The sequence below is a fragment of the Schistocerca nitens genome, chromosome 10 (genome assembly GCF_023898315.1).
Source record: "Schistocerca nitens isolate TAMUIC-IGC-003100 chromosome 10, iqSchNite1.1, whole genome shotgun sequence".
Taxonomy (NCBI): Eukaryota; Metazoa; Arthropoda; class Insecta; order Orthoptera; family Acrididae; genus Schistocerca; species Schistocerca nitens.
Genome location: NC_064623.1, coordinates 98,848,697 through 98,864,292, shown reverse-complemented (window position 1 = coordinate 98,864,292; position 15,596 = coordinate 98,848,697). Strand labels below are relative to the sequence as shown.

The 15,596-nt window shown below is 39.1% G+C and overlaps 1 protein-coding gene across 1 annotated transcript in view; it reads right to left on the bottom strand.

The window, feature by feature from the left end:
- The window catches only part of LOC126210665 (WD repeat-containing protein 36), a 96,195-nt gene that overhangs the window by 17,123 nt on the left and 63,476 nt on the right, over window positions 1-15,596 (bottom strand). The window contains exons 8-10 of the mRNA XM_049939995.1: window positions 14,689-14,957; window positions 11,143-11,420; window positions 4,242-4,595 (exon numbers count right to left, since the gene is read on the bottom strand). Coding sequence (XP_049795952.1) covers window positions 4,242-4,595; window positions 11,143-11,420; window positions 14,689-14,957 — 901 coding nt within the window. The remainder of the gene's footprint in view (window positions 1-4,241; window positions 4,596-11,142; window positions 11,421-14,688; window positions 14,958-15,596) is intronic.

The window sequence follows — 15,596 nt, the reverse complement described above, 5'->3', positions numbered from 1 at the left end:
ATGATCAACTCTGAAGTGCACTACATGCACTGCACTACTCTCAGGAAATTGAAGAAACGACTTTAGCACATTCTTCACCACAAAAATGCAAATGAACTTCTCTGTGACAACACAAGGCCTCACACAAGTCTGCGCATCGGAAAGGAGCTCACAAAACTTCATTGTACTATTCTTCTTCATCCACTCTACAGCTCAGATCTTGCTCCTTCTGACTTCCATCTGTTCATCCCAATGAGAGATGCACTCTGCGGAGGAGCAGTACACGGATGATGCGCAGATTATTGATGTGACAAGTCGTCAGCTCCGATGTCAACCAATAGTGGTACCGTGTGAACAGGCACGCCGTCCCAGTATGGCAGTGTAAGGTCATCACATTAAATGGAGATTATGTTGAAAATAGGGTTTTGTAGCCAAAAGAGTGCAGAACAATATGGTGTACTGGAATCCTCAATAAAATCAACCTGCTTTAAGAAAAAAATATGTTGCATTAGTTATTAAATGGTCCTCATACATACAGTCATTTTGACTTGATTATACACTGCCACAGACAGCAAAGTCTGTATAACATTTTAGATAGTCAGTTCTTATCAGTTGTGTCAGGTAAAGTGGAATGCATGAAGCTACCACACAAGTTGAGTACTACCAATGCATATATGGCAAAAATAAATTATATTTATTGCTTTACATAGCGTTGCCACATTTGTATTCAAGTGTCATCATATGATGATGTGGATGTATTATGGATATTTACTAGCGAGCATATACTGCTACCTTCTAAAGAACAATGCTAGGGAGCTCTCTTCCTCCTACCGCAGGTCAGGGTTAGGTTAAACTGAACACCAAGTTACAACATCCCAACAATACCCTCACTAAACAGTGACATTGGTAGCTCATTTCCGGGGGCTGCAATATTTCTGGCATGCTTCAATATTTTGGACATCTTAGTTCCATGCCAGCAGTTGGGGAATCCCAGGCAGATTGTGTGCACTTTTGAGACAACGGGGTGAGCCAGTCAATAGTTGGCAGTCAGGGTGACAGACGAGATTAGACCCACAAGGGCAAATAGAAGTTTAATTTGAAATATAAAGAGTTTGAAAGTGATAAGAAGTAGTATTTGAGTCATACTCGTGGTTGGATGTTCATGGGAAATAATTTTGTAAAGCAGAAGTGTGCAGAATCCCGAGTTTTAAGCACTTGTGAGTTATGGGTATTGAGTGATACATTATGGCAACCATTAGTAGCACTTGGCAAACTAACTTCTTTGTAAGTTGAATACTGAAAGAATCACGGACAACTCATGCTGTGAAATATGAAATAGTTAGGAAACTGACTTGGATGTCTAAGCTGGACTGGTGATGTGGGACAGAGAGAGACTGATGAGGGACAGTTTACTTCCTAAAAGTGAAATAAAAAACTGTTTAATTTGAGTGGCATTTATAATTACAGAACAATCATCAAATATATTTTCCCATTCAGTTTGGTTTAGGCAAACAGTTCAATTTAACATCTGCCTCCATATCTGTTGTAATAGACTTCTTTCACTTGTCCAATCACCATAACCTCGAGTGCACACTTTAATTACTGAAAGACGCAGATAAGGAGGAACTGGCGTTGGGAAAGGTGTACGGAACAAAGTTTTGAGAATGAATTTTCATTCTGCAGTGGAGTATGCTCTGATCTGAAACTTCGTTAAACACAGAACGTTTGCCACTTTCGGGCAATGCTCTTACACAACAAGCTATCCACGCATGATTCACGATCAGTTGTCACAGCTTTATTTCCTCCAGTTAAATAAAATTTAAATTCAATTGTAGAAAAGACAGGAATAGGTGCTTAAGAATTGAGGAAAATTGCAAGCAAGCAACTGAAGTAAGATGTGTGTAAATTATGGACTACGCTTTCGACAGTTTACAATAGTGTTGACACAAACTACTAGGAAATTTTTGTTATTTAGACTGTGAAATTAAGTCCAAAGCAGAAAGGATATAAAATACAGGCTGGCAATAACAATAAATGTTTCTGAGAAAGAGAAATTTGTCAACATTAAGAATAAGATGGTGAGGTAGGAAGTCTTAAACCTTTATTGTCTGAACTATCAGATACATATAAATTTCCATTTTTTCATGGATAACAACAGTAAATAGCAACAAAACAACAGCAATTTTTTTAATTTTTTAGCATTTCACAAGGGTGGTACTTTTGAGTACCGTCTGGCCTTCCAGTGGCTTGCCGAGCAACAGTTCTCAGTACAGCACTTTTTTTTTAAAGTAACAGACCCAAATGTGTTAGAATACACAACAGCTACAAATCAATGAACATTAGGAAGGTAATTACAGAGTTAGTAGATGGAGTTTCGCAAAAAAAAAAATTATTTTCATTGCAGCAGAGAAATACTGCGCAAAATAAACATTTTGAGTTTGCCCTTTCTTTTAGGGCATACTTCTTTAGCTGATAGCTAAAATGGCCAAATTAACGCCTTTCTTTCCTAATTTTACATCCTGTGGAACTAATTTCTTCCTTTTGTTTCATGTATTTTGCTTTCTCTCAAAACTTACCTTGCAGCTTTTGGACTGATATGCTTTGCATTCATCTGTCTAGTTGGTCACTGAGCAACATTTCTCCCCAACTCCAGAAGTGAAATCTTTCTGTACAGCTCACAGTAGAGTACTAAAGGACTAAGAAACACTTTTGGATCTTCTTCCCAGCCCACAAGCAGATCTAAGACAGCCAGCATGGTTCAAAAATTCCTTATTACAACTGTAGTCCTTTATTACAGAAAAGCACTGAATGTTGACATTAATGGCTTTCTCCTGCTTTCTGAAGACAAATATTATTTCTGTTCCATGATAACTGGAAGCTTGAGACCCAACTTTGTTGTCTTTCAACAAAGAATCCCAATTCCACAGAATGAGATCCTACAATGAAAGTAATCATTTCATTTCCTTAGAAGGTAAAAGGCTGATGGTAAACTTTCCCTTTTACTCCTCACTATGGCACAAATCCAAAATTTTCTCTACTTTTGCCCTCCAGGCAGGAAAAAGTACATAAAAAATTATAAAAATCTTGTCTCCTGTTTTTTCCCCAACATTTCTTTGAATAACCTAAAACTACCCTCACACACAATTTTCAAATTCCCTCTCCAAAGCTTCACTTCCCCCTTGATAAAAATCAAAGGCCAGAACATAGCCTTTCTGGTCTGCAATACAATACAGTCTGTAACCCATGTTGTACAGATTTCATTGCACTGTATTGGCTGACAGAGTTTTTCCTGTTGAAGAAAATAACTGAGTTATCTTTATTTCCTCCACCTTCTGTCAGTTTTAGTCTCAGACATCTTTCTACTTTTGAGATGGTTTTCATGTAAGCAGTCATTCATCCCTTGTTTTTCATACTGCTCTACAGTTTCAGATAAACTGATTTCAAATTCCATTGGTACACATTCTATTAAAACTCCAAAAATTGCATCAAAACCTAAAACTTTTTCAAAAATCTTGTCCAAATCTATATATAACAGATTATTAGCATCATTTGAATCAGTATTATTGTCTGCATCATTCCCTACTTCCATAACATCATTATCATCTGGCGAATCTTTTAGAAGAGCTCCAACAATTCTATCATCTGTTAGTATTGCCAATGCCCAAAAAGTGGTACTTCTCTGTGATGTAGCACTTACAATAATGACAACTGTGCTAAGACCAAAAGTCTTCTGCATCTAGGTTGACAGCAAAAAATATTAACAAAAGTGACAAACCACACCTGTGTGGCAGTAAACAAAAAATGCACATATGGCCAGAAGGTACTCTACAATACCACGTGGTTTTCTGCTTATTTCATAGATAAAAAGCACAGTTTTAACAAAAGAGCTGCACAAGAAGAAAAGAGGACCTAACCTTCATTATACCTTTGCTAGTAAACACAAAAATTGCTAACAACTGTGTGACCGTAAATAAAATAAGAACAGTCTCTACAAAGCAAACCTGCAGCTGTCACCAACGACTAAGCAAACTAACACTTTGACTAGCAAATAAGATGTAGAAGGCAGTGAAGTGTTTCTACGATAAATATCTACTTAAATGTACTCGCCAGTCTGGGATCAGTCTCAGACTTTGTTGATCAGCCTTTGTAGATTGCAGTAGCTATGCAGAGATGCAGAAACATTACTATTGTGGAGGCTGCATGAAACCAGTCTTCAGATGGAAGAGAACAACAACAAAACAACAACTTTGCAAGACACATACCACATCAAGCATAAGCAAATTCTGCCAGCGCACAGCTGCGACCCCAGACAGAGTGGCCAAGCCCTCTGATATCTGATCTGGAGACTGTGGCCTCTCCACGTCTTCTCCATCCTCATCTCTGTCAGGTGCATCGAGATCTTCAGCACTGATATTTGCACCTTCGTCTGGGGCAGAAACTGGCAATGTGACGAGTGCCTCCGCCTCACTGTCCTCCAGTGGATCGAGAGGATGCAGTGCGATGTGCTTGAAGAGGGCTCTGTTCGCCCACAGAAACACACCCATGTAGTCCACGTGTGTCGTCGCCAGCAGGTCGCCGACAGCTGAGAAGCTGATAGATGTGCACGCTGAATCGGTCTGGGAGAGGAAAGAAAACCAATGAACACACATTTGTACGATTCTTACAAGTATATTAAACACAAATGATGAAATACTTTAATTGTGTGCAAGACAATACCCCATTCACTCTATACACTAGACTCTCGCTAATTCGGCCATTCCTAGCACATACGGATGTCAGATTAGTGGAAATGCTGGATTATTGAGTGTCTGAAATTTATTTTATTCATTTATTTTGTTTTTTATTCATTTTGAAAACACAGGGGATATAGTGTACTGTACTTTATTAAACCAAAGGATACAATTTTAAAACATATACTTTACTAAATCCAAAAATACATTAATTTTCAAAAGAAAACTTAGTCCTTGAGTGTACAATATACTGTACATAATTATACAGTCATATCACTCACTATGAAACATGTACCTATTTTTTAACTGTCGCAATGACGATAAGCGATGGTGGCAAGCTTTATCATGCAACCACTTTACAAGCATTACATCGGTACTGCATGTATCTGATTGTTGCATAATGTACTCGAGGAAGACCTTGGCAGCTTCAGCAGTGTGAGAAATCTTCATGCTCTCTCCTCCTGTTTCCTCTTCTTCATCACTTTCATCATTACTTTCTTGCATGCTTTTGATTATTTCTTCATTTGTTACGAGTTTGGTCCGTATCACAGTTTCCCTCATTCAGCCATTTAGTAACATCTTCATCATCAATTTCTTCTCCTCCTGGAAGGTTGTGAAATATATCAGTGTACAAAGTACTGTAACTGATAATTCTGAATTGACTGGCTCATTGCTGTCACTCACTACTGGATACAACTCTGCATCAATGGATGGTCACAATTTTCTCCAGCTCTTCATTATGGTAGCACTCTCCACTTTATCTCATGCTTCAGTTGTCTGGAAAACATCATGTATGTTAATTGCTTTCCACACCTTCAGCATAGTCTTCATAGAGTCGTTTTCACTTTCGTGCAGCAAGGAGACGAGAAGTGAATGGTGATAATAATGTTTAATTGACTCCAAAATTCCCTGGTCCATGAGCTGAATTAGGGCTGTCACATTGGGTGTGAGAGAGAGTGCTTGTATACCATCGGACTTTAGAGAAACATCTGGAGGATGACTGGGAGCATCAATTATAAGGATAGCTTTCAGTGGAAACTTTTTCTCCTTTAGCTCTTTTCTTGCAGCTGGTACAAACATTTCATGGAACCACCGAGAGAATATTTGTCTGTCCATCCACACTTTCTTCTCAGCACAATACTGCTCTGGTAGAGTATTTATGTCAGCGTGTTGAAAACAATGTGGATGTTGGGATTTTCCAATCACCATAAGTCGTAGTTTATGACTCACATTTGCATTACAACTCGCCATTAATGTTACGCGCTGTCTCTGTTGCTTGTAACCACGAGCTTCCTTCTCGTTCTTGGCAGCTAATGTTTTTGAAGGAAGCATCTTGTAAAAAGGGTCCTGTTTCATCAGCATTACACAAGGCATCAGCATTTAAATCTTCTTCTTCTATTATCGCCCGTATCTTGCTTACAAACTCATCAGCGTCCTTATCGTTCGCTGAGTGACTTTCCCCGGTGACTATCAGCTGCCGAATATCATGTCGTTTTTTCCAGTTTGATAGCCATCTTTCACTAGCTGCAAACAAGTTACTACCGCCAAGTTGTCTGTTAAATGCAGCTGTTTTTTCCTTTATAATTGGGCCACTGACTGTAATTCCTTTACTGCGTTGTTGTATGAACCATCTATAAACATCTACATCAAGTTCTTCATTCTCACTCTTTTGCATAACCTTCCATTTTCCCAACTTACTACCCATTTGTGTTGAGTACTGTCGAATAACATCATCTTTCTTTTTGATGTCATACAGAGTTGCTCATCCAGCACAAAACTCAGCAACAACGGCTTTCTGTGAAGAACTTCGATTTAACGTATCTAAAATTTCGAGTTTCTGCTTGAGGTCTAGCATAACGGGTTTCCTTTTAGAAGCCATGAATCCGAACTGTAAAGAAAGCTACAATTTCAAATACAGTATATAAAGCATCTTTTAACTAAGCATTGTTGCACATGATAATTCATTGTGTGTTTTTGGATGTGCACTGGATTAGTAAGAGGCCGGAGTAATGAGGGCCAGATTAGCAAGAGTCTAGTGTACTTCTCTCTCTCTCTCTCTCTCTCCCCCCCCCCCCCCCCCAGATGTGCACTTTGAGAACCTGCGAACTTGCATGTATTGGCTACCCATAAACAGCATAATAGAAGCATTTGTTCACATTTACCTTTGCTCATGCTTATTTACCACTTCTCACTAAACTAAACATCCCACTGAGTGTGAAATATGCCCTGTGATTTATTTCCTACATGCAGAAGATATGAATGTAGTAATCTTTTCATATTTTTGGGCCACAGTCATGTAATAATGTCTGAATATTTCCATCATTTGACTGTACAAACTTCTTTACTTTATACTAAACAATGGAAAATCCAGGATGGAATATAACAATACCAGAGAAGTGTGAAACATTTCACTGTCTGCCACTCCCACCATACTATCCCTCCCCTCCCCGTCCCAGCCTCTTCCTTACCCCCACCCAGTCGCCACTCCCATCATGCACTGGTGCTGCAGCTCGCAGTGTAGTTACAGCTCTCTGAGACTGCAGATGTGTGTGCAAGTTGATGTGCAACATAGACTTTCAACCTATGCTGTTCATCTTTGGCCACCAGTCAGCCAGTAACTTCCATAGGATATTTTCAGACCATGCTCACTTCACATGTAAGTACTGTATTGATGTTTATTCTGTGGCTAGTTTTTCTATGGATGAAAGACATGTTTGCTACCTGTCTGCCATACATTTTGGTGATTTTCGAGCGCGCGCGCGCGCGTGTGCGTGTGTGTGTGTGTGTGTGTGTGTGTGTGTTTTGCTGACAAAGGCCTTAATGGCCGAAAGCTATAATTGTGTGAATCATTTGTTGTACCTATCGCATCTCAGAATCTCCGCTATATGGTGAGTAGCAACTTTCCTTCTCTGGTATTGTTTCTTTATATTACTATCACGATTTTGACCTTAAGCCATTATAAATTACAACAATGAAAATTTTTTTTTACACATGCATAGAAAGTGAAAAGGATCAAAATTTAACATAAGTATGCCATGCCAACGTCAGATTAAAATTTATGAAAGAAATACTACTTACATGTTGGGTACAATTAGAATTTGTTAAGAGAAGTCGTCATCAAGGTCCATTGAGCTGGGAGTCCCAGAATGTAGATAAGTGCAAAATCACCAAAATGTATGGCAGACAGGTAGCAAACATGTCTTTCATCCATAGAAAAACTAGCCACAGAATAAACATCAATACAGTACATGTGAAGTGAGCATGGTCTGAAAATATCCTATGGAAGTTACTGGCTGACTGGTGGCCAAAGATGAACAGCATAGGTTGAAAGTCTATGTTGCAGAATCCAAAAGATGCAGAACTAAGACATATTCATACATCTTTGAAAGAAATATGTTTTTTGTGAATATATTTGTAAATACATCTTTGAAAGAACAGTCTTATCTGTGAATACAAGGTGTAAACACTATGTCTATAGCACAAAAACATGACATCATGTCAAAAGGAGTACCCTAAGTCATATAATGGTTTAAATGATAAATACGCACGCGTCAGTGCAGTGTAGAACAACTATAACCATGACAGAATACAACCATCTCTTTGTCTTTAAATATGTCTGCTTGTGTCTGTATATGTGTGGATGGATATGTGTGTGTGTGTGTGTGTGTGTGTGTGTGTGTGTGTGTGTGTGTGCGCGCGCGCGCACACGAGTGTATACCCGTCCTTTTTTCCCCCTAAGGTAAGTCTTTCCGCTCCCGGGATTGGAATGACTCCTTACCCTCTCCCTTAAAACCCACATCCTTTCGTCTTTCCCTCTCCTTCCCTCTTTCCTGATGAGGCAACAGTTTGTTGCGAAAGCTTGAATTTTGTGTGTATGTTTGTGTTTGTTTGTGTGTCTGTCGACCTGCCAGCACTTTCATTTGGTAAGTCACATCGTCTTTGTTTTTAGATATAATCTTATAATAAAGTGGATCTATGTGTCATACATAAATATGCCACAGAAAATTATGAAAGTTTGCCATTACAATATTATGAATTGTAACCAAAACGTTGTAGTAAATCAAGACCACAGGGTGGGAACTTGAGTGTCTCCCACTTGAGTTGATGTAACTTCTGCATTACATTTGAATCATGGGGTGTGCATTATCATGAAGCAGCAGCACCCCTTGTCCACAACAGTAATTTTTGACAGACATGCTGCGCCATACAGATTCTTCATTCTCCAATTGATGTCTACTAGTGTTTGTCCTTCGGTGGTCAAAAAAAAGAATGACAGCACCTTGGTCCTGTTTCGACACACTTGCTCAGAAAATCACCATAGTTCACGTTTTCACATTTACCGGAAGCACATCAGAATGACACGAATACCAAATAATCCCTTGCATACGTGTCACTGTTCGTATATGGCATTTTCCCACTTGGTGTATGATATATGTATATAATAGGCATCAAAATACTTGTCAGGGACTTGTTTACCACCTAATAATGGTTTATTAACGAATAAAAACTGTTGATGCAACTGGAATTGGTAACTGTCTTGAAAGTAGAAGCGTGTGACTCAATTTCATACATCATAATTGACATTTTTGGAAAGCCTGAAGCTGTCATTCATTATTTAAACAATGGAACACTGCAACAGTTACAAATTTTTTTCACACTTAGCGTGACAGTTTTCCATAATTTTTTCAGGTTGTCAAGTGCAAATATTTACATAAGTATTTTGTGTAGTGTTTTCATTTGTTTTGTTCTGCATCTCTCTTGCACAGTAGTCACCTTTTTGAGGTTATCAGGTACTTTACTTCCTCAGTTATGCAGAAAACCACACAAACGCAAACTATCACTCGCATTGTTTGTGTAACATCACAAAAAAATACATATGTGAATACTGCACTTGATAGTGAGAATAAATTCTTGAAACACATTTTGCTCACCGTGAAAAAATACGTAATTTGCATTGTGTTTAAACCAAAAACATTTCAGCAATGCAAAGTGAGTGAAGGTGTCAACTGGTGCTTCAAGTGGCAGAAGGACGACAGACGCTAAACATAGTTTGACAAAGGTGTCACGATAATCACAACAACTGCAGATGTGCAGTAGAGACAGTTTGTAAATTGTGCTTGCTCGTGGTATCTTTATTAGAACAAACCTAGCTACTTCCACCGGCACCAAGCCAAATAGAGCTTGGCATCAGCTGGAGATACGGCACATTAATTCCAGGAACGTAAAATTGGGGTTATACTGTACCTACATTGCCTGCATCAGAGTCATGTTACACTGCATATATGCTGCAGCAACACCCCTAAACAGGAACTTCCAGATTGCTCCTTACACATGGACCTCAGATAGAGATAAGACATCAACTTCCTTTTCATATTCTGGACCATATAAACAGAGAAGGAGTTCACTAACTTTGTCCTTTAGCCCTCTATATATTGGTGCATAATGCTAAGGATATCCAAACAATTTTCTTTTGTGTGGGACCCTTTCTCTTTTAAAACATTCTGTCTGAATGAGAAGTTTAACCTAAAAAAAAGACTTATCTCATATCTGTAATCAAAGGAATTTTGCCACTGGTGACAGTGGCTCCCTTATATTTTCAATTATCGGTTCCGCTACTCCATCTTTTCTCTTCCTGTTAATGTGTAGGCCACTTGTGTCTCCCCCTACCCAACAGCAGCAACTCACACAGCATCAATGTGAACACCACCTACGTTAGCAGTAATTTGGCCAGCACCTGGTTAACTTGCCCAGGCTCATACAGGGTGGATCATATTGCTGCAGAACCTCAACAATGCCCACAGATGTATGTGCGATTGTTGTAGATAGCTTCTCATTGGTACATCAACGAAGTTTGATAAGAAAATAGGTTAGAACATTTCAAGGCAGCTGTACTAATATTCATGATGAAATCTTAAGTGGGTGACCATCTGTCTTCACTAATCACTTGCTGCAGAAAGTTGCTGTGTTATCTAGTGACTTTCCTTAAGTTTCACGATGTGTTCATTACGAAATTCGTACAGAAAACAAACTACTTGTTTCCCCTATGTATTCTCATGAAGCTCAGTAAATAAGGTGTCACATTTTTAAGCTGAATTGACACTGGGGGCAAAACATGAGAGATCCATGTTGCAGAAAAATCAAAAAAAGAAAAATTTAAGATCACCAAAGACAGTGAAATTACACAACAGATTTTTAAGAGACTGTAATTCAGAAGTCCGTTCTTTGTTCTTTTGTAGAAATTATGTTAAAAACTAGACGAAATTATAAACTTTTTCTAATAATAAAATTGTTTTAAAAAAGTACATGCCCTTGTCTGACACAAAAATTATATTTATTTAAAAAGCATGTCTCACATTTATTTATTTTTCCTCATACATTATTTTTAATTTGGAGTCCAGATTTTGTGCAGTGCATAAGACACACATATCCTTACCTGAAACGAATCAACAAGTTTTCCCGAAGGAAGATCCCACGTGCGGATACGGCAGTCAGTGCCGGCAGTAACCAGCCACCGTGAGTCGGGACTGAAAGCCCCGTCTGTGATCTGCGCACCCGGGTGTCCGGCCAGCTTCCGCACCACTGTGCGACTCTCTGTGTCTGCCACCGACACTGAAAAGTCTTCCAGGGCAATGGCAATCAGAGACGACTCGTGATGTGTCCGCAGGAACAGTGGTCGCTCATCCAGGTCCACTTTCGACAGTGGCTTTGTACCTGATAACAACACATTCATCTTCAGTAAAATCCCTCAGAGACCAGAAAATTTCTTAAAGGAAGTTATTTTCCTCTGTACACTTTTCTTTTGTTTTCAAATAAACACTTTATTTCAGTATTTAGAAATTAACTATGCCTCTGTGAGAATTATCAAACTATAGCACAATAAAAATTGTTATGATTGAAGTATGTTATGTTCAACACATTACTGGAATGGAAAAGCAATGAGACAGCATTCTTAATATGATGGTAGGCAGGAAGAGTAGGATTTAACATCCTTTGAAGTCACAGGAGAGGGAGCACAAGCTCAAATTTCTTCAAGGATGGGGAAGGAAATTGGCTGTGCCCTTTCTAAGGAACCCTCCCAATTTACGGAAATCTCACAAAATCTAAATCTGGATGGCCCGACACACATTTGAACCACTGTCTTCCCAAATGTGATTCCAGTGTGCTAACCACTGCATCATCCTGCTTCATCCTAATAAAGAGTTTCATACAACCATTGTAGGTGTGGGCACCACTGTACCAAATATAAAGTCTATTTGTAAATGGAAAAAAACATGGCCATTATGTGGGTTTTTCCACTGTACCAGCATATGTAACACACTGAAATAAATTACCATATATAACTTACTTTAATGTGTTATACTGGAGAACTAACATTACATTAGTGCTACTAACATATTTTACAGTAACCGTCACAAACTGAATTTATCCTCCACACCTTGTCCAGAAACAGATCTCCCATGCCCACTGACTACCCACAAAAGAATGCCCCCATTGTGACTTAGTAACACATAGGACTGGAGCAACTGAATCACTTTCTCCGCAATGGCTGCAACTATCACTCATCATTGCGTGAAATGAGTAATATCCTCCCCACCCCTCTCACAGTGGCAGCCCACTGATCCCGATCTATCCCCTTCTCCCCCCCTCCCCAACCCATACAACAGTCTTGTCCATCCCCATTCCACCACTACCCTCAACACATTGCCTCATATCCATCATAAAGACCCAGGTGCAAGACCTGCACATACATAGCCTCACTACTGCCTACTCCAGTCCTGTCACAAACATTGCCTCCAGGCTTCTTGCCATCAACAGCATCTTTTCTGAATAGTGCAGGTAGAAGCTGACAATCCAACATATCCTTTGCTACTGTAACCCATCTGGCATCATCCTTTGCTAGTCAGTATCCCCACCTGCCCCTCCCTACTCCCACATGCGTCCCCGATTCCCCCTCATGCTTACTTGCACTGTCCTTTCCCTGCCTCAACTTATAAACAAACCCATGCTCAGCATACCCCAACACCCTGCTCCTACCCTGCTATAATTCCCCACCCCACATTTCTTATGAAATCCAATACTCAACCCCTTTAGGTGTACCTTCCCACTAATCGACCACTGGTACCTCCTCTACATGGTGAGTAGCAACATATTCTAACTCATATTGTTCTCATTGCATCCTGAGTTTTCCTTTGTTTGTACAAGGGTATGTTAAAAAGTACTGCCTCCAAATTTTTATGTAAAAACTCTTAGAGATTTTTATATAAAATGAACTTTATTAACATCCTACATCACTACTGACGCCCACATATTTATTTTTCAACATAGTCACCCTGGTGACTAACATGTTTCTCTCAACAGGAGACCACTTTGATGATACCATCACTTTAGGATGTTTAACTTTGTTGACAGAGCCACAACCTTACCTCTGCTTGCACCGTTTCATCACTAATAAAGTGAAGTCCTCAAACATGTTTGTTAAGTTTTGGAAATGGATGAAAATCGGATGGGGTCAAGTTGGGACTGCCTTGGGGGTGGGGAGATCGATGACAGTGAACCCAATGCATCAGATTTCTGTAGATGTTGCAGCACTCATGCATGGCCTGGAATTTTCAATCTGAAGGAGAGGGTACTCCATGTGGGAACGAACATTTCATATTCAAAACTTTATTTCATTATGCTGTTATCCACACACAGACATAGTGACGTTACATACCGCCAGGTTACAAGCTACAATTATGAGCCTTCTAGTGGCAGAAGGCAGCAAATATGTAGACACGAAGAATACAGATTTTGAAGGTTAACAACGTTTCTTTTATTTAAAAAGCTTTAAGAGTTTTCACATAAAAAATTTGGAGGCATTACTCTTCACCAAGCCCTCATATTTTCCCCCTACCCCGTCCCTTTACAGATCGCTACTTTTGTTTAATGTCACAGTTGCATTAAGGTCCTAGCTGCCGGAGATAGCGGTCGTGTGTGTATGAGGTGTGCTTTCTTGTGTGGATGTGTGTGCATTTTCTTTTCTGAAGAAGGCTTTGACTGACAGCTAAAAGTGTAACAGTTTTTTCACTGTGTCTGGCTGCAACTTAACATGCCTTCTTTATGGCAAGTAGCAATCCATCCTTTTTGTAGTACCGTTAATAAGTGGAATGTAGTTTCATGGATGTCTGTGAATATACAAACCAATAATGGAGGAGTTGTCAATAGAAAATTGCTTGTTCTCTAACTTCACTACATTACTAACAAGGCATCTAACTTGTTCTGGTGGTTTCTTCAATGTGTATCCTTATATCCGACTCACTGTTCTAATAACGTTAAAACCTAGAAGTTTACGTGAATATTGTCTCTACTCCTGGTATTATATTCATGCTTTGTACCATATTTTGAGAAAAAAAGAAATACTGGAAATGACATAGGACAGTAATAAGCGAATATATACAGTGAAACAGTTGTCAAGACACCAAGTTATTAAAAGACAGACCATTCAATTTCAAATAGCAAACTTCATTCTTAAAACACATTTCTGCATTTTGAACATATGCTCTGCGTATGTCAAATTTTCTAAAAAGATGGTACCATAACTCATTAGTGTGTGGAAATATGCAGGATAAAAAAGTTTCACCGTCACCATTTTTACATCATCTACAGCTGTTGTCATCCATACTTTCCTCCCACGTGACAGAAGTATATGATAAATCTTCATAGAAGTTCATATTAGCAAGTGTAAAAATAAACACATTTTGAGGGTGCTAATAATGCAGTATTTGCGAGTACGAAGTCAAGCATGTGGGTAATATTTAAGGTCTGCCAACACTGATGGATAGTGCAATCTTAACCTCTTCAGGAGTGCTAGCAATTTATTGCAACAGATAGAAGTAAACAAAGTTAATGTACCAATAAAATTCTAAAATAAGGTTAACACACAATCAAATAATTTTTTAACTTACGGCTTTAGTACAGATTTTACATTACGAGACCACACCTTTACACTTGAACCGCCAAAACCGAAGCATACTATCTGCACCCACAGTGACTGTAACCTGGTTGAGGGTGTCAGTAGCGACGCCCCTCACGGCCCCCGTGTGAGCAGTAGGGGTTCCATACGTGTCCCTGTGGATACCCGACTGGATGTTGAAACGATCCACGTGGCCAGAACTCATCCCGACCACTGCAAAGTTGCCACAGCGAGTGATGCACACGCACGTCGCATAGGAATTAGAGAGAGATCGGTCACCCTTGAAATTGTTAAACCTGGAACACAATTGTAAACAGATCTGCATACCTATTTGTCTATGAGTAAAATTACAATAACTGACTATCAGTATAAAAATTAACTAACTAACTTAGCTAACAAAACAAACTGTCAGGTAACACCAAGGTTGCCTGTTAAGTTTTTTACATAACCAATAATAGATAAATACACTTTTTTTGTACAAATCATTATACTGTTTGTCACAGTATTTGCCTTAAAATTTATTTAATTAGTATGGGTTTGGATCAGTTTTCGAAAAAACATTTCCACTCTGACATTGATAGTGCAAGAATGTGACTTTGGAAGGGTTCTACATCTTACTATCTGTCAGGATTGTAACTTCAGGGACTCCGGGAGGTGTGGCAGCCACACATCAAACCAGCCTTCTGGTTTAATGTAGGAGTCGGTGTACCAGCCAGCCGGAATGTGTTTTTAGGTAGTTTCCTACATCCACTAAGGTAAATATCTAGTTGGTTCTCACATCCCACCTCAGTTACACGATAATTTCTTATGTTGCTGTTCGGCAACTAGAAATTGTATGAAATGCATTGTAATGATAGTATATCAAGGGTGCTTTCATATAGGCACACATATATAATTTTCAAGATGGCTCACCTAAATCAATCAACAACCTATAT